The sequence below is a fragment of the Coregonus lavaretus genome (genome assembly GCF_964263955.1).
Source record: "Coregonus lavaretus genome assembly, contig: HAP1_SCAFFOLD_343, whole genome shotgun sequence".
Lineage (NCBI taxonomy): Eukaryota > Metazoa > Chordata > Actinopteri > Salmoniformes > Salmonidae > Coregonus > Coregonus lavaretus.
Window position 1 is genome coordinate 12,565 of NW_028157704.1, and position 19,996 is coordinate 32,560.

The 19,996-nt window shown below is 47.6% G+C and overlaps 1 protein-coding gene across 1 annotated transcript; it reads left to right on the forward strand.

Annotated features, from left to right (window-relative positions):
* Positions 1-2,235: 2,235 nt before the first annotated feature.
* On the forward strand, positions 2,236-18,595 carry LOC311125038 (xylosyltransferase 1-like; the record flags this gene model as incomplete). Its single annotated transcript, XM_084199120.1, has 5 exons — positions 2,236-2,337; positions 3,387-3,550; positions 14,711-14,906; positions 15,652-15,985; positions 18,273-18,595. Coding segments are annotated over 5 exons (1,119 nt in total), but the record flags the coding sequence as incomplete, so codon positions are not given.
* Between the last annotated feature and the right edge of the window lie 1,401 nt (positions 18,596-19,996).

Consider the following 19,996-nt stretch of genomic DNA (forward strand, 5'->3'; position numbering starts at 1 on the left):
AGTAGTAGTAGTAGTAGTAGTAGTAGTAGTAGTAGTAGTAGTAGTAGTAGTAGTAGTAGTAGTAGTGGTTTAGTATTTACATGTTTTTTTATGGTAAAGATGATATACAGTGAGGGAAAAAAGTATTTGATCCCCTGCTGATTTTGTACGTTTGCCTATTGACAAAGAAATGATCAGTCTATAATTTTAATGGTAGGTTTATTTGAACAGTGAGAGACAGAATAACAACAAAAAAATCCAGAAAAACGCATGTCAAAACTGTTATAAATTGATTTGTATTTTAATGAGGGAAATAAGTATTTGACCCCCTCTCAATCAGAAAGATTTCTGGCTCCCAGGTGTCTTTTATACAGGTAACGAGCTGAGATTAGGAGCTCTTAAAGGGAGTGCTCCTAATCTCAGTTTGTTACCTGTATAAAAGACACCTGTCCACAGAAGCAATCAATCAATCAGATTCCAAACTCTCCACCATGGCCAAGACCAAAGAGCTCTTCAAGGATGTCAGGGACAAGATTGTAGACCTACACAAGGCTGGAATGGGCTACAAGACCATCGCCAAGCAGCTTGGTGAGAAGGTGACAACAGTTGGTGCGATTATTCGCAAATGGAAGAAACACAAAATACCTGTCAATCTCCCTCGGCCTGGGGCTCCATGCAAGATCTCACCTCGTGGAGTTGCAATGATCATGAGAACGGTGAGGAATCAGCCCAGAACTACATGGGAGGATCTTGTCAATGATCTCAAGGCAGCTGGGACCATAGTCACCAAGAAAACAATTGGTAACACACTACGCCGTGAAGGACTGAAATCCTGCAGCGCCCGCAAGGTCCCCCTGCTCAAGAAAGCACATATACAGGCCCGTCTGAAGTTTGCCAATGAACATCTGAATGATTCAGAGGAGAACTGGGTGAAAGTGTTGTGGTCAGATGAGACCAAAATCGAGCTCTTTGGCATCAACTCAACTCGCCGTGTTTGGAGGAGGAGGAATGCTGCCTATGACCCCAAGAACACTATCCCCACAGTCAAACATGGAGGTGGAAACATTATGCTTTGGGTGTGTTTTTCTGCTAAGGGGACAGGACAATTTCACCGCATGAAAGGGACGATGGACAGGGCCATGTACCGTCAAATATTGGGTGAGAACCTCCTTCCCTCAGCCAGGGCATTGAAAATGTGTCGTGGATGGGTATTCCAGCATGACAATGACCCAAAACACACGGCCAAGGGAACAAAGGAGTGGCTCAAGAAGAAGCACATTAAGGTCCTGGAGTGGCCTAGCCAGTCTCCAGACCTTAATCCCATAGAAAATCTGTGGAGGGAGCTGAAGGTTCGAGTTGCCAAACGTCAGCCTCAAAACCTTAATGACTTGGAGAAGATCTGCAAAGAGGAGTGGGACAAAATCCCTCCTGAGATGTGTGCAAACCTGGTGACCAACTACAAGAAACGTCTGACCTCTGTGATTGCCAACCAGGGTTTTGCCACCAAGTACTAAGTCATGTTTTGCAGAGGGGTCAAATACTTATTTCCCTCATTAAAATGCAAATCAATTTATAACATTTTTGACATGCGTTTTTCTGGATTTTTTTGTTGTTATTCTGTCTCTCACTGTTCAAATAAACCTACCATTAAAATTATAGACTGATCATGTCTTTGTCAGTGGGCAAACGTACAAAATCAGCAGGGGATCAAATACTTTTTCCCTCACTGTAGTTGTTTTTATGGTATAGAATCTATAGTTGTTTTTATGATATAGATTCAATAGTTTGAGTATGTCAAGAACTGCAACGCTGCTGGGTTTTTCACGCTCAACAGTTTCCCGTGTGTATCAAGAATGGTCCACCACCCAAAGGACATCCAGCCAACTTGAGAACTGTGGGGGTGCAACTCATTATTAGGAAGGTGATCTTAATGTTTTGTCCATTCAGTGTATATGAACTACAACAAAAGCTTCTCATGGTAGATTGCAACAATCATTACAATCATCATAGCAGCTGAATCAAAGCTGACAGATATTTGACAGTCATTTATGATCTATGTATTTATGGCAGATAAGCCCTAGTCATGACATCGTGACATCATCAACCCGTGACCATCTGTACCCACCACACCCCCCACATCAGACAGTATCACATACACATGTACATAAATAAACGTATACTCTCTCTCTCTCTCTCTCCCTCCCCGTCTATCTCTTTCACTCTCTCGTTCTGTCTCTCTCCCTCCTTCCTCCACAGCAAACGTCCAGGCCTACGTTTTTCGCCCGTAAGTTTGAGGCTAGCGTGAACCAGGATATTGTTACCCAGCTGGACAGCTTCCTATTTGGCCCTTATCCGCAGGTGGGTGGAACACACAGCGTACACACACACAGAGCACACACACTGCTCCCTGTCCTCCAGGACACCCCAGCGTTCTACTATAACACTGCTTCCTCTCCTCCAGGACACCCCAGGGTTCTACTATAACACTGCTTCCTCTCCTCCAGGACACCCCAGGGTTATACTATAACACTGCTCCCTCTCCTCCAGGACACCCCAGGTTAATACTATAACACTGCTTCCTCTCCTCCAGGACACCCCAGGGTTCTACTATAACACTGCTTCCTCTCCTCCAGGACACCCCAGGGTTCTACTATAACACTGCTTCCTCTCCTCCGGGACACCCCAGGGTTCTACTATAACACTGCTCCCTGTCCTCCAGGACACCCCAGGGTTCTACTATAACACTGCTCCCTCTCCTGCAGGACACCCCAGGGTTCTACTATAACACTGCTTCCTCTCCTCCGGGACACCCCAGGGTTCTACTATAACACCGCTCCCTCTCCTGCAGGACACCCCAGGGTTCTACTATAACACTGCTCCCTCTCCTGCAGGACACCCCAGGGTTGTACTATAACACTGCTCCCTCTCCTGCAGGACACCCCAGGGTTCTACTATAACACTGCTCCCTCTCCTCCAGGACACCCCATGGTTCTACTATAACACTGCTCCCTGTCCTCCAGGACACCCCAGGGTTCTACTATAACACTGCTCCCTCTCCTGCAGGACACCCCAGGGTTCTACTATAACACTGCTCCCTCTCCTCCAGGACACCCCAGGGTTCTACTATAACACTGCTCCCTTTCCTGCAGGACACCCCAGGGTTCTACTATAACACTGCTTCCTCTCCTCCAGGACACCCCAGGGTTCTACTATAACACTGCTTCCTCTCCTCCAGGACACCCCAGGGTTCTACTATAACACTGCTTCCTCTCCTCCAGGACACCCCAGGGTTCTACTATAACACTGCTCCCTGTCCTCCAGGACAACCCAGGGTTCTACTATAACACTGCTCCCTGTCCTCCAGGACACCCCAGGGTTCTACTATAACACTGCTCCCTGTCCTCCAGGACACCCCAGGGCTCCAGTCGTACTGGGAGAATGTGTATGATGAGACGGACAGCGTAGTCAGCCTATCAGACAGCCAGCTCACTCACTACCACGCCTTCACACGCATGGGCCTATCACGGGCCTCCATGTCACTGCAGGGCCACGCCGACGACGACAGCTGCAGGTCAGTCCGGAAGGTGTGGATGTGTAGGCGCGTGTGTGTGTGTGTGTGTGTGTGTGTGTGTGTGTGTGTGTGTGTGTGAATAACTCCTCAATTCCAAACCAACCCCTAACACCACCCTGTACACACTGGTTAGAACAAAAAGGATTGGATAGGGCCCTGTCCAAAAACAACCCCTACTCCCTAGACACTTGTACAGAGCGGAGAATGTTTGGACAGGTTTAGTAATATGAAATAAAATCCCATCTAGCCTATCAGAGGGAAAGGTGGAAAATATCACCACATTGCTTGTTATACCTCACTGTCTTACAGCCGTCTGCACTGTCACGTTCAAATAATACACCTGTCTGAAGACAATGTATTATACGGTGCCTTTAGAAAGTATTCACACAACTTGACGTTTTCCACATTTTTGTTGTGTTACAGCCTGAATTTAAAATTGAGATTTTTTTGTCACTGTCCTACATACAATAACAATAACTGATCGTGACACTTCAGTCCTCCAGGAACTCAGAGGAAACTAGGTGAATAGATACAGTACCTTCAGAAAGTATTCACACTCCTTGACTTTTTCACAATTTTGTTGTGTTACAGCCTGAATTTTTAAATGGTTGAAATTGAGATTTTTGTCTCACTCACTGTCCCACACACAACACCCCATTGTTGGTTAAGGGCTTGTAAGTAAGCATTTCACGGTAAGGTCTACACCTGTTGTATTCGGCTCATGTGACAAATACAATTTGATTTGATTTGATCTCTGTACCCCACACATACAATTATCTGTAAGATCCCTCAGTCGAGCAGTGAATTTCAAACACAGATTCAACCACTAAGACCAGGGAGGTTTTCCAATGCCTCACAATGAAGGGCACCTATTGGTAGATGGGTAAAAAAAAAAAAAAAAAGCAGACATTGAATATCCCTTTGAGCATGGTGAAGTTATTAATTACACTTTGGATGGTGTGTCAATACACCCAGTCACTACAAAGATGCAGGCGCCCTTCCAAACTCAGTTGCCGGAGAGGAAGGAAATCGCTCAGGGATTTCACCATGAGACCAATGGTGACTTTAAAACAGTTACAGAGTTTAATGGTTGTAATAGGAGAAAACTGAGGATGGATCAACATTGTAGCTACACCACAATACTAACCTAATTGACAAAAAAATTCTAAAACATGCAACCTGTTTGCAATAAGGCACTGAAGTAAAACTGCAAATAATGTGGCAAAGAAATTAACTTTATGTCCTGAATACAAAGCGCTATGTTTGTGGCAAATCCAACACAACACATCACTGAGTACCACTCTTCATCATGTTATGGGAATGCTTGTCATCGGCAAGGACTAGGGAGTTTTTTAGGATAAAAAGAAATGGAATAGAGCTAAGCACAGGCAAAATCCTAGAGGAAAACCTGGTTCAGTCTGCTTTCCAACAGACACTGGGAGACAAATTCACCTTTCAACAGGACAATAACCTAAAACACAAGAACAAATCTACACTGGAGTTGCTTACCAAGAAGACAGTGAATGTTCCTGAATGGTTGAGTTACAGTTTTGACTTAAATCTACTTAAGAATCTATGGAAAAACCAGAACATGGTTGTCTAGCAATGATCAACAACCAATTTGACAGAGCTTGAAGAATTTTGAAAATAATAATGGGCAAATATTGCACAATCGAGGTGTGGAAAGCTCTTAGAGACTTACCCAGAAAGACTCATAGCTGTAATCGCTGCCAAAGGTGATTCTACAAAGTATTGACTCAGGGGTGTGAATACTTATGTAAATGAGGCATTTTTGCATTTCATTTTCAAGACATTTGCAAATATTTCTAAAAACCCGTTTTCACTTTGTCATTATAGGTTATTGTGTGTAGATGTGTGAGAAATGTTTTAGTTTTTAAAATACATTTTGAATTCAGGCTGTAACATAAAATGTGGAATAAGTCAAAGGGTATGAATACTTTCTGAAGGCACTGTACCTATCAAAATCCTCTCAGATCTCCACAAGGGCCTAAACCAGTGTTTCTTCATCCTGGTCCTGCATGGGGATTAGAACCAGCGACCTTTAACCCTAGACCCTGTCCAGAATCAACCCCTAGCCCCTAAACTCTAGGCCCTGTCCAGAATCAAACCCTAGCCCCTTAAATAAAATGCAAACTTTCCACCCTCATAATGTGCAGCATCTCCTGACCACAGAGTTTAAATAGCCACTTGTTTTTTCCATCATCAACATGTTTTTCTGTGTGGTATTTGACCACCTCTTGTCAGGTTTTGGCCATGACTGTTCGGGTTTTGGTCACTAGATGTCCCCATTGCACCTTTTTTTGTACCTTTTTGTTTTTTCTTGATCTAATTATTGTTTGCACCTGTAGGTCATTCCCTTGTTAGTATTTAAACCCTGTGTGTTCCTCAGTTCCTTGCTCAGTGTTTGTAGTTAGCACCCAGCCCCAGCCCAAGCCTTGTGTTATATGGATATTTCTCTGGTGGGATTTTTACCACTTTTTGGAGTTTCTTTGTTTTTTGGAGGTTTTCCTCTTTGTGCCTCTTGGCTTTATTTTTGGACATTGTGGATTTAGTTTCTTTGCCTGAGGATTTTGTTCTTTATTAAACCACCATCTCTAGTACTGCTGTGTCTGCCTCATCTTCTGGGTTCTGACAATTATTAGTGACTGTTTCTCGCACCGGGTCCTGACAGAAACACTGAGCCATTATTATGAACCCAGAGGCAGCCAGTACCCAGGATTTTTTTTCCATGCTGTCCCACCATGAGGGGACTGTCCAACGCCACGAAGCTGCTCTGGTTCAGCAAGAGGCCTTAATGGCTAGACATTCTCAACTTCTGTCAGAGATGCTGACTTCCATAAAGCAGATTTCGGATCGACTTTCCCCGGCAACCGCTTCTGCTCCAGTTCATCCGATTCAAGGGCTCCTGGCAGTTAATCCCCTGGCGGAACCTCGTCTGCCGCCTCCTCAACGGTTCTCAGGGGACCCAAGTGTTTGTAAGGGGTTTTTCACCCAATGTTCTCTCTCCTTTGAGCTGCAACCATCGTCGTTTCCCACCGACCGGTCCAAGATAGCATATATCATCACCCTGCTGTCGGAAAAGGCTCTAGCCTGGGCTACTGCTGTGTGGGATGCCCAAAGTCCCTGCTGTGCCAGCTACTCTACCTTTGCTGAAGAATTCAAGCGAGTGTTTCAAGGTCCTACCAACGGCCCTGACTCAGCCAAACAGCTCCTGACTCTCCGCCAAGGTCGGCGCAGCGTGACGGACTATGCCATCCAGTTCCGCACTGTGGCAGCAGCAAGTGGCTGGAACGACGAGGCGCTCACAGTGTGTTTTTTGAAGGGTCTTTCTGACACCATCCAAGATGAACTGGCCACTCGGGAACCACCGGACAACCTCGAGTCCCTTATCAAGTTGGCTTCACGCATAGACCAGCGTCTGAGAGAGAGAGAACAAAACCATAGACCGCTCACCCTAGTTCCTATCGGTTCCAACTCCGAGTCTCCACCTTTATCCTCGCTGGCTCCACCAGAACCCATGCAGGTTGGACGCATCTCCCAGGCTGAGAGAGACCGCCGGATGAGGGAGCGATGCTGTCTATATTGCGGCAAACCGGGTCATTTCCGCTCCACGTGTCCCGGGCTCCAGGGAAACGCACTCTCCCGTGCAGGCCTGGGAGGACTGTAACGGGAAACATAACCTCCTCCCATCCATCCAACTCCCGCCTGCTCATTCCTGTTACCCTTTCCTGGGACGACCACGAGGTTTCTCTTCAAGCCTTGGTAGACTCTGGAGCCGCAGGTAACTTCATGGATGGGATCTGGGCGAAGGAGAATGGCGTTCCTTCTGAACCTCTAAGTGACCCCATAAGGGTTACTACGTTGGATAGAAGTCCTTTGGGATCTGGACTTGTCACTCGTGCCACTACCCCCTTACGACTTTCAGTTTCCCAACACAAGGAAGTGATGAACTTTCATCTGATCGCCTGTTCCGAGTTTCCTCTCGTCCTTGGCTATCCCTGGCTTCACAGCCATAACCCTAACATCGACTGGTCTGTGGGCACTATCAAGCAGTGGGGTCCCACGTGCCAAGCCACTTGTATCTTCCCGAGTTCCCAGAGTTCTCCTTCCGAGTCTCTAGAATCCATCGACTTGTCCCGAGTTCCCGAGTGTTACCATGACCTCAAACTGGTATTTAGCAAACAGAGGGCCACCAAACTACCACCCCATAGACCTTACGATTGCACCATCGACCTGTTGCCGGGGACCTGCCCTCCCAGGGGTCGGATCTTTTCCCTTTCTCCTCCCGAACGAGCTGCTATGGATACCTACATCAAGGACGCTCTGACAGCAGGCCTCATGCGTCCATCTACCTCGCCGGCGGGAGCAGGGTTTTTCTTTGTGGCCAAGAAAGACGGCGGATTACGACCTTGCATCGACTACCGGGGACTCAATGCCATAACCGTCCGTAACCGCTACCCGCTACCTCTTATGGCCACAGCCTTTGAGCTGCTCCAGGAAGCAGTTGTCTTCACTAAGCTTGACCTGCGGAACGCATACCATCTTGTGCGGATCAAACCCGGGGACGAGTGGAAGACCGCTTTCAACACGCCTACTGGTCACTACGAATACTCGGTGATGCCCTTCGGCCTGACCAACGCTCCGGCTGTGTTCCAAGCGCTCATAAACGATGTGCTTAGGGATATGCTTAACATCTTCGTGTTTGTGTACTTGGATGACATCCTCATCTTTTCGAGCTCCCTTCAAGAACACACTAAGCATGTCAGACAAGTGCTCAAACGCCTCCTAGACAGCCATTTGTACGTTAAGCCGGAGAAGTGTGAATTCCATTCCTCTCGAGTACAATTCCTGGGATTTATAGTGGAACCCGGACGAGTCCAGATGGACCCCAAGAAGGTAGAGGCGGTAGCGGATTGGCCCACCCCCAAGTCCGTTAAGGAAGTTCAACGTTTCCTGGGCTTCACCAACTTTTACCGCAAGTTCATCAAGAACTTCAGCTCGGTGGCAGCCCCTCTCTCGGCGGTAACCAAGGGTGGCAACACAAGGTTTCTGTGGGGAAGAGAAGCTGAGACGGCCTTCCAAGGACTCAAGCAGCGCATCCTCTCTGCTCCCATCCTGACACTACCCACGGCGGAGGAACCTTTTGTGGTGGAGGTAGACGCATCAGAGGTTGGGGTTGGAGCTGTCCTGTCTCAGAGGGGTGAAGACAAGAAGCTTCATCCTTGCGCCTTCTTCTCTCACCGGCTTACCCCGGCCGAGAGGAATTACGATGTGGGGGACCGTGAACTCCTAGCGGTTAAGATGGCATTGAAGGAATGGAGACACTGGCTCGAGGGGGCTTCTCAACCGTTTCAAGTGCTTACGGACCACAAGAATCTGGAGTATATCCAGCAGGCGAAGCGGCTGAACGCCAGACAAGCTCGATGGTCTCTTTTCTTCAGCCGATTTCAGTTTATCCTCACCTATAGACCCGGGTCGAAGAATCTCAAACCGGACGCCTTGTCACGAATCTACTCTCCTGCCATTCGAGAAGATACTGACATGACTGTCCTTCCGGCCGCTAAGATCGTGGCTCCGATCTCGTGGCAAGTGGAGGATACCGTGAAACAAGCTCAAGCCATCGAACCGGGCCCTGGTGGAGGTCCTGCTAATCGGTTGTTTGTTCCCAAGGCAGCAAGGTCCCAAGTCCTTCGGTGGGGGCACTCCTCTCGCCTCACCTGTCACCCGGGCATAGGCCGCACCTTGGAGTTCATCCAGCGTAAGTTCTGGTGGCCCACCATGAAGGAAGACGTTGCCACTTTCATCAAGGCCTGTTCCGTGTGCTGCCAGGGCAAATCTTCTCACCTTCGCCCTCAAGGACTCCTTCACCCTCTATCTATTCCCCACCGACCCTGGTCCCATATCTCATTGGACTTTATTACTGGCCTTCCTCCGTCCCATGGTAATACTACGATCCTAGTCATCATCGACAGGTTTTCTAAGGCGGCCAGGTTTGTTCCTTTGACCAAATTACCTTCTGCCAAGGAAACAGCTGAGTTGGTGATTAACCATGTGTTCCGAGTCTTTGGGATCCCGCAAGATATGGTTTCCGACAGAGGTCCCCAGTTCGCCTCAAGGTTTTGGAAGGCCTTCTGCCAACTCATAGGGGCCACGGCCAGTTTATCTTCCGGGTACCATCCGGAGTCCAATGGCCAAACTGAGAGGATGAATCAGGAGCTGGAAACCACCCTCAGATGCATGGTTTCCAACAACCCGTCCACTTGGTCATCCTTCATTGTTTGGGCCGAGTACGCGCACAACACCTTGTGCTCCTCCTCCACTGGTATGTCCCCGCATGAGTGTCAGTTTGGCTATGCACCTCTATTGTTCCCGGACCAGGAGGCAGAAGTCAGAGTGCCTTCAGCCTCGAGGTTCATCAGACGCTGTCGGCTTACGTGGAAGAAGGCACGTCTTAATCTTCTGCGTTCCTCTCAGCAGTACCAACGACAAGCCAACAGAGGTCGCCGTCCCGGTCCTACCCTGTACCCCGGCCAGAGAGTATGGCTCTCAACTAAGAACCTACCGCTACGGGTGGAGTCTCGCAAGCTGTCCCAGAGGTTCATCGGTCCCTTTAAGATTGCCAGGAGAGTCAATCCCGTTACTTTTCGCCTGCACTTACCCAGATCCCTTAAGATCAATCCAACATTTCACATTTCTTTATTAAAACCTGTTGTTTTTTCTCCCCTTATTCCGGCAGGCAGACCTCCCCCTCCGCCCCGTGTCATCGGTGGCCAGTCGGCTTATACCGTCCACCGGATACTGGATTCCCGCCGGGTGCAGCGGTCCTGGCAGTATCTGGTGGACTGGGAAGGCTACGGTCCCGAGGAGCGCTCCTGGGTTCCTGCCAAGGACATACTGGACCCTGACCTCATTCGTCAGTTCAGGGCCCTCCACCCTGAGAAGGCTGGTAGGAACGTCAGGAGCCGTTCCTAGGAGGGGGATTCTGTCAGGTTTTGGCCATGACTGTTCGGGTTTTGGTCACTAGATGTCCCCATTGCACCTTTTTTTGTACCTTTTTGTTTTTTCTTGATCTAATTATTGTTTGCACCTGTAGGTCATTCCCTTGTTAGTATTTAAACCCTGTGTGTTCCTCAGTTCCTTGCTCAGTGTTTGTAGTTAGCACCCAGCCCCAGCCCAAGCCTTGTGTTATATGGATATTTCTCTGGTGGGATTTTTACCACTTTTTGGAGTTTCTTTGTTTTTTGGAGGTTTTCCTCTTTGTGCCTCTTGGCTTTATTTTTGGACATTGTGGATTTAGTTTCTTTGCCTGAGGATTTTGTTCTTTATTAAACCACCATCTCTAGTACTGCTGTGTCTGCCTCATCTTCTGGGTTCTGACAATTATTAGTGACTGTTTCTCGCACCGGGTCCTGACACCTCTGCTCTGCTCTGACACTTCAGTCCTCCAGCTACTCAGAGGAAACCAGATCTCATCATTACCAGGGTAGGAGCTAGGTGTTATCTAGCAGAGGAAACCAGATCTCATCATTACCAGAGTAGGAGCTAGGTGTTATCTAGCAGAGGAAACCAGATCTCATCATTGCCAGGGTAGGAGCTAGGTGTTATCTAGCAGAGGAAACCAGATCTCATCATTACCAGGGTAGGAGCTAGGTGTTATCTAGCAGAGGAAACCAGATCTCATCATTACCAGGGTAGGAGCTACAGTGAGGGAAAAAAGTATTTGATCCCCTGCTGATTTTTTACGTTTGCCCACTGACAAAGACATGATCAGTCTATAATTTTAATAGTAGGTTTATTTGAACAGTGAGAGACAGAATAACAACAACAAAATCAAGAAAAACGCATGTCAAAAATGTTATGAATTGATTTGCATTTTAATGAGGGAAATAAGTATTTGACCCCTCTGCAAAACATGACTTAGTACTTGGTTGCAATTTGACCCCTCTGCAAAACATGACTTAGTACTTGGTTGCAAAACCCTTGTTGGCAATCACAGAGGTCAGACGTTTCTTGTAGTTGGCCACCAGGTTTGCACACATCTCAGGAGGGATTTTGTTCCACTCCTCTTTGCAGATCTTCTCCAAGTCATTAAGGTTTCGAGGCTGACGTTTGGCAACTCGAACCTTTAGCTCCCTCCACAGATGTTCTATGGGATTAAGGTCTGGAGAATGGCTAGGCCACTCCAGGACCTTAATGTGCTTCTTCTTGAGCCACTCCTTTGTTGCCTTGGCCGTGTGTTTTGGGTCATTGTCATGCTGGAATACCCATCCACGACACATTTTCAATGCCCTGACTGAGGGAAGGAGGTTCTCACCCAATATTTGACGGTACATGGACCCGTCCATCGTCCCTTTGATGCGGTGAAGTTGTCCTGTCCCCTTAGCAGGAAAACACCCCCAAAGCATAATGTTTCCACCTCCATGTTTGACGGTGGGGATGGTGTTCTTGGGGTCATAGGCAGCATTCCTCCTCCTCCAAACACGGCGAGTTGAGTTGATGCCAAAGAGCTCGATTTTGGTCTCATCTGACCACAACACTTTCACCCAGTTCTCCTCTGAATCATTCAGATGTTCATTGGCAAACTTCAGACGGGCCTGTATATGTGCTTTCTTGAGCAGGGGGACCTTGCGGGCGCTGCAGGATTTCAGTCCTTCACGGCGTAGTGTGTTACCAATTGTTTTCTTGGTGACTATGGTCCCAGCTGCCTTGAGATCATTGACAAGATCCTCCCGTGTAGTTCTGGGCTGATTCCTCACCGTTCTCATGATCATTGCAACTCCACGAGGTGAGATCTTGCATGGAGCCCCAGGCCGAGGGAGATTGACAGTCTTATGTGTTTCTTCCATTTGCGAATAATCGCACCAACTGTTGTCACCTTCTCACTAAGCTGCTTGGCGATGGTCTTGTAGCCCATTCCAGCCTTGTGTAGGTCTACAATCTTGTCCCTGACATCCTTGGAGAGCTCTTTGGTCTTGGCCATGGTGGAGAGTTTGGAATCTGATTGATTGATTGCTTCTGTGGACAGGTGTCTTTTATACAGGTAACAAACTGAGATTAGGAGCATTCCCTTTAAGAGTGTGCTCCTAATCTCAGCTCGTTACCTGTATAAAATACACCTGGGAGCCAGAAATCTTTCTGATTGAGAGGGGGTCAAATACTTATTTCCCTCATTAAAATGCAAATCAATTTATAAAATTTTTGACATGCGTTGTTCTGGATTTTGTTGTTGTTATTCTGTCTCTCACTGTTCAAATAAACCTACCATTAACATTATAGACTGATCATTTATTTGCCAGTGGGCAAACGTACAAAATCAGCAGGGGATCAAATACTTTTTTCCCTCACTGTAGGTGTTATCTAGCAGAGGAAACCAGATCTCATCATTACCAGGGTAGGAGCTAGGTGTTATCTAGGGATCATTGCCCGCATCCCAAATAGCACCCTATTCCCTATGGGCTCTGGTCAAAAGTAGTGTACTACAGTATGGAATAGGGTGCTATTTGGGATGCAGCCTCTATGGCTGCGTTTACACAGGTAGCCCAATTCAGATATTCTTTTCCACTAATTGGTCTTTTGACCAATCAGATCAGATTGTGAAAAGATCAGATGTGATCGGTCAAAAGACCAATTAGTGGAAAGGATATCTGAATTGGGCTGTCTATGTAAATGCAGCCTAAAGTGCAGAGAAATATCTCTCGCTCTCTCTCTGTCTGTATGTCTGCCTTTCTGTCTGTCTGTCTGTCTGTCTGTGTAGGTGCGTGTGTGTGTGTATGTTGCAAGAGGTCCAAATCAAATATGGAGATTAACTTGTTACATTTAGACAAACAGGCCTCAGTCTCTCAGACTGGCTTTTTCCAGTCATATAAGTAGTGGGGATGACTGTGTGTGTAGGTTTTGGGTGCAGTGTGTACACAGGCACAAGGACACACTTGTTGCTGGTTGGGTGTGTGTGGGGGGGGGCGGTGAGGGGTGAGAGTAGAGTGATCTCTCTGTTCCTCACAAGCTCCTGTGACTCCAGCCTAGTTAGCTCTGACGAGTGTTTGAGTACCATGAAGTGAACATGACTGTGTCTGCGTACATTTGGGTGGGTGTCTGCGTACATTTGGGTGGATGTGTCGTGGAAATTACCACTAAGGACCCCAAAGTCAAGCTTTAAAGTAATTTATGTTTATTCACGCCAGCGGAGAGATTACAGACAAACAGCACTTCATGCGGAGGTTAGTCAGAAGCTCCGACAAGGCATTTCCCCCTCAGCATATTTATACTATCGCTACGGGTTACACAAAGATAGCCAAGTGCATCCTTTCTCAGCGAAGCGTTTGCTCCCAGAGACCGGCTGCAGAGGAAGAGAACACCTGGCAACCACAGAGTCTGGGTGTTCAGACAATATTTCCACTCTCCTTGTGAGAACAAACCTCAGACACCCTGTCTGTCTACAACAGGCGCTTTTCTAAGTATGCAACAGGTCAAACATGTATGATAAGTGTGTGACACTGTAAGCAGAAAGACAACAGTAAAATTCCACTACAGATGTCTGTGGATATTTGGGTGGATGTCTGTGGATATTTGTGTCACGATCGTTGAGAGACGGGTCAGACCAAGGTGCAGCGTGGTATGCGAACATGTTTATTAAACTCAATAAACATAAACAAAACAAGAACCAGCGTAACGTGAAGTCCTCAGGCTATACACATACAAGCCTAAACACGGAACAAGATCCCACAACCAAGGTAGGCAAACAGGCTACTTAAGTATGATCCCCAATCAGAGACAACGAGCGACAGCTGTCTCTGATTGGGAATCACACCTGGCCAAACATAGAAATACAATACCTAGAACATAAACATAGAAATCTTAAACATAGAGGGGGGGGGGGGGGTTGAGAGTAGAGGGATCTCTCTGTTCCTCACAAGCTCCTGTCACTTCAGCCTCGTTAGCTCTGACGTGTGTTTGAGTACCATCAAGTGAACATGACTGTGTCTGCGTACATTTGGGTGGATGTCTGTGTACATTTGGGTGGATGTCTGTGTACATTTGGGTGGATGTCTGTGTACATTTGGGTGGATATCTGTGGATATTTGGTTGTGTGGGTATTTGTGTGTAACTGTACTGTGTATGTATATATTTGGGGTTTCCCAGGTATATCTCCAGGGGCCACCCGGTGTCTGTCCACCTGTACTTCCTGTCAGACGTGTTCCAAGGCTACCTGGTTCGTCAATACGCTAGTAACCTAGCAAACAGCCAGATAGAGACCCTAGAGACTTGGGTCACCCATAGCAACCACTTCACCCTGGCCCTGACAACGAAAACACTCAACAGACTACAGTTTGCAGAGGTGAGACACCCACGCCCGCACACACACACATTCACACTTTAAATGTAACCTTCTGCAAACATCTGCAGCCTCTAGCATCCCTGATCCCTGGTACCTGGGAGACAGATAGATGGTCGTTCTGTCCATGCTGAAACAGGCTTTGGTACCTGGGAGAGAGAGAGAGAGACGGTGGTTCTGTCCATGCTGAAACAGGCTTTGGTACCTGGGAGAGAGAGAAGGAGACGTGGTTCTGTCCATGCTGAAACAGGCTTTGGTACCTGGGAGAGAGAGAGAGAGACGGTGGTTCTGTCCATGCTGAAACAGGCTTTGGTACCTGGGAGAGAGAGAGAGAGAGACGTGGTTCTGTCCATGCTGAAACAGGCTCTGAGTTACTAGAGTTGTTAAGTGTCTTTATTGGCAGGTTGCTGCTGCCCCCTAGGGATGACATGTGGTACTGGATGTGTCCTGTCACGTTATAGCTGAAATACTCATTAAGATTACCATTTGTTAACAGGCAAATCGTTTAAAAAAATTAAGTAGTGCACAGGGTGTCATTCAGGGGACTTAGTTTCCACCTGGTTAGCCTGCTGTAAATCCTTCCCTTCTCTCACTTCTTCAATCTACAGTATCTCCATATTCATTCAAATCAATCCTCTGTTTATTGATCTATATATATATATATATATATATATATATATATATATATCTTTCTCTGTCCCCCTCCCTCCCTCCCCTGCTCCTCCCAACCCACCCCTCCTACTCTCAGGTGGGTACAGACTGGGACGCCAAAGAGAGAATCTTCAGGAACTTCGGAAGCCTCCTGGGCCCCATGGAGGAGCCTGTTGCCATGCAACGCTGGGGCCGGGGGCAGAACGTCACGGTAACCGTCGTCTGGGTGGACCCCACCAACGTCATAGCCGCCACGTACGACATCCTGGTGGACGGCGGGGCAGAATACACACACTACCGGCCCCCGTTAACCCTCCCGTTACGACCTGGTGTGTGGACGCTACGCGTTCTGCATCACTGGAACCTACTAGCCTCCACCAGCTTTGTGGTTTCACCCCTGGAGTACCACGACCAGCAACCTATACGCCAGGGTAAACACACACACACACACACAGCTAAGCACTTGGACACACAAACGCGCACACGCACACACACACCCACACCCACACACACAATCATAGCGCTAAAAGGCATTCTCTGCCTCTGCTGTCAACACAAGGCCTATAGAGAGATATAGCACCCAGTCACATATTAATCCACACACACACACCTCTGTCTGAATAAAGGTGCTGTGGGGAAATGTCCATGATGTGTGGGTACAGTAGGTGTGTGGAGTCCAGTGGAATTCTCAACTTCACCTCTAGGACTGACACTGGACTGATCACTAGAACCTGGACACCTCCCCTACATACAGTGCATTCGGGAAAGTATTCAGACCCCTTGACTTTTTCCACATTTTGTTACGTTACAGCCTTATTCTAAAATGGATTAAGTAAACTTTTTTTTCCTAATCAATCTACACTCAATACCCCATAATGACAAAACAAAAACAGGTTTTTAGAAATGTTTGCAAATGTATTACAAATTTTAAAAACTGAAATACCTTATTTACATAAGTATTCAGACCCTTTGCTATGAGACTCGAAATTGAGCTCAGGTGCATCCTGTTTACAGTGATCATCCTTGAGATGTTTCTACAACTTGATTGGAGTCCACATGTGGTAAATTCAATTGATTGGACATGATTTGGAAAGGCACACACCTGTCTATATAAGGTCCCACAGTTGACAGTGTCAGAGCAAAAACCAAGCCATGAGGTCGAGGGAATTTTCCGTAGAGCTCCGAAACAGGATTGTGTCGAGGCACAGATCTGGGGAAGGGTACCAAAACATTTCTGCAGCATTGAAGGTCCCCAAGAACACAGTGGCCTCCATCATTCTTAAATGGAAGAAGTTTGAAACCACCAAGACTCTTCCTAGAGCTGGCCGCCCGGCCAAACTGAGCAATCGGGGGAGAAGGGCCATGGTCAGGGAGGTGACCAAGAACCCGATGGTCACTCTGACAGAGCTCTAGAGTTCCTCTGTGGAGATGGGAGAACCTTCCAGAAGGACAAACATCTCTGCAGCACTCCACCAATCAAGCCTTTATGGTAGAGTGGCCAGATGGAAGCCATTCCTCAGTAAAAGGCACATGACAGCCCGCTTGGAGTTTGCCAAAAGGCACCTAAAGACTCTCAGACCATGAGAAACAAGATTCTCTGGTCTGATGAAACCAAGATTGAACTGAATGCCAAGCATCACATCTGGAGGAAACCTGGCACCATCCCTACGGTGAAGCATGGTGGTGGCAGCATCATGCTGTGCGGATGTTTTTCAGTGGCAGGGACTGGGAGACTAGTCAGGATCGAGGCAAAGATGAACGGCGCAAAGTACAGAAAGATTATTGATGAAAACCTGCTCCAGAGCTCTCAGGACCTCAGACTGGGGCGAAGGTTCACCTTCCAACAGGACAACGGCCCTAAGCACACAGCCAAGACAATGCAGGAGAGGATCTGCAGAGAAGAATGAGAGAAACTCCCCAAATACAGGTGTGCCAAGCTTGTAGTGTCATACCCAAGAAGACTGCTGTAATCGCTGCCAAAGGTGCTTCAACAAAGTACTAAGTAAAGAGTCTGAATTCTTATGTAAATGTGATTTCTGTTTTTTCTTTTTAATAAATAGCTAAAATAAAAAATAAAACAGTTTTTGCTTTGTCATTGTGGGGTATTGTGTGCAGATTGATGAGGGGAAAAAAATATTTAATCATTTTTAGAGTAACAAAATGTGGAAAAAGTCAAGAGGTCTGAATACTTTCTGAATGCACTGTACATCACCTGGAACACACAAACACACACACACAACACACACACAACACACACACACACTCACAGTAAACGCATTCACAGCTGCGCATGTTGGCTCGCTTTTGAATGACAGGCATTAGCAACAACATCAATGCTAATTATTTCATTAGCGCTTTCTGTCACCGATATGTCACCTAGGGATAGTAAGAAAGAGTCTGTGACACACAGCCTCTCACAGTTACACCTCCAGAACATCTGCTATGTGGATGTCTGCCAACGCTGGTTAATGCTGGTTAACACTCGACCTGATTTAATCTTCATTTAATAAATAACAATACTAGAACATTGATATAAACATTATTACATAAATTATCTTATTTTCTAGCTCATTGTTTGACACAAAGGCCTATCCTGTAACTCCTAGATGGAATTTAAATAGATTATCCCCTCCTTACCTCCCCCCCCCCTTCCCCCCTCCTCCTCCTTACCTCCCTCCCCCCCTTCTCCCCCCTTACCTCCCTCCCTCCCCTCTCTAGAAGACACAGTGAAGTTCCACAACGGCCCGGTCCATAACTCCTACATGGAGCAGAGTTTCCACGGCCTCAACCCCATCCTCAACCTCCCCGTGCACCTAGGACAGGTGGAGGAGGCGGAGTTTAACGCATCACTGACGGGGGCGGAGCTCCAGAGCTGGGTGGACCGTCTCCTGGCGGGGGTGTGGTCTGCGGCAGACGTGTGTTCTCAGGGTCCTAGCTCGTGTCCCGTTATGCAGCGGTGTCGGGAGACGGGATGGAGCGCGCTCAGTCCCGACCTCAAGTCTGATCTGGGCCCGCCCCGAGGGAACGGACGGATTAGGTAGCACCGTCGCCACGGCTACTGCTGCAGCCACTCAATGGCTTGGAGGATGAACTGACAGGAAACTTTTTTGTGTGTTGTGCACCATAGCTATCGTTAGATGGTCTGCTGTGTCCCAAATTGCTCCCCCCTATATACTGAGTGTACAAAACATTAAGAACACCTGTTCTTTCCATGACATAGACTGACCAGGTGAAAGCTATGATCCCTTATTGATGTCACTTGTTAAATCCACTTCAATCAGTGTAAATGAAGGGGAGGAGACAATTTAAGCCTTGAGACAATTGAGACATGGATTGTGTATGTGTGCCATTCAGAGGGTGAATGGGCAAGACAAAAAATTGAAGTGCCTTTTTAACGGGGTATGGTAGTAGGTGCCAGGCGCACCGGTTTGTGTCAAGAACTGCAACGCTGCTGGGTTTTTCACGCTCAACAGTTTCCCGTGTACTAAGAATGGTCCACCACCCAAAGGACATCCAGCCAACTTGACACAACTGTGGGAAGCGTTGGAGTCGACATGGGCCAGCATCCCTGTGGAACGCTTTCAACAGCCAACGAATTGAGGCTGTTCTGAGGGCAAAAGGGGGGTGGGGGGGGGGGCTACTCAATATTAGAGAGCTGTTCTTAATGTGTTGTACACTCATGTCTAGTGCACTAACATAGGGCTCTGGTCAGAAGTAGTGCACTATATAGGGAACAGGGTGCCATTTGGGACGCAGACGTGGTGTTTGGGTATGGGAGAAGATTGAATGCATTGGATTACTGTGTGAACCCTGTCAACACCAAACATGGCGTAACTCAGGAGCTGGGTAGTAAAGAAGGTTAGAAGGAAAGCCGTAGACTGACACCAAGAAGAAATTAGATAAGGGGCAAGACATCTTCAGCATCAGGTGGCGCCACCTGCTGTCTGGGAGGCTAAACTGACTCTAGGATTAGTTCCATTTGATTTATTGATTTGTGTGTCCAAAATGGCACCCTTTTCCCTATGTAGTTTACTACTTTTGACCAGTGCCCTAAGGGGAATAGGGTGCTATTTGGGACACAACCTCATGCCTGGAGAAGAAGATGGAGGAAGTGTACACGACGCCGCCCTCTGAAAGGAAGGAGAGGAGGTGGACACGACGCCGCCCTCTGAAAGGAAGATGGAGGAAGTGGACACGACGCCGCCCTCTGAAAGGAAGACGGAGGAAGTGGACACGACACCGCCCTCTGAAAGGAAGATGGAGGAAGTGGACACGACGCCGCCCTCTTAAAGGAAGATGGAGGAAGTGGACACGACGCCGCCCTCTGAAAGGAAGATGGAGGAAGTGGACACGACGCCGCCCTCTGAAAGGAAGATGGAGGAAGTGGACACGACGCCGCCCTCTGAAAGGAAGGAGAGGAAGTGGACACGACGCCGCCCTCT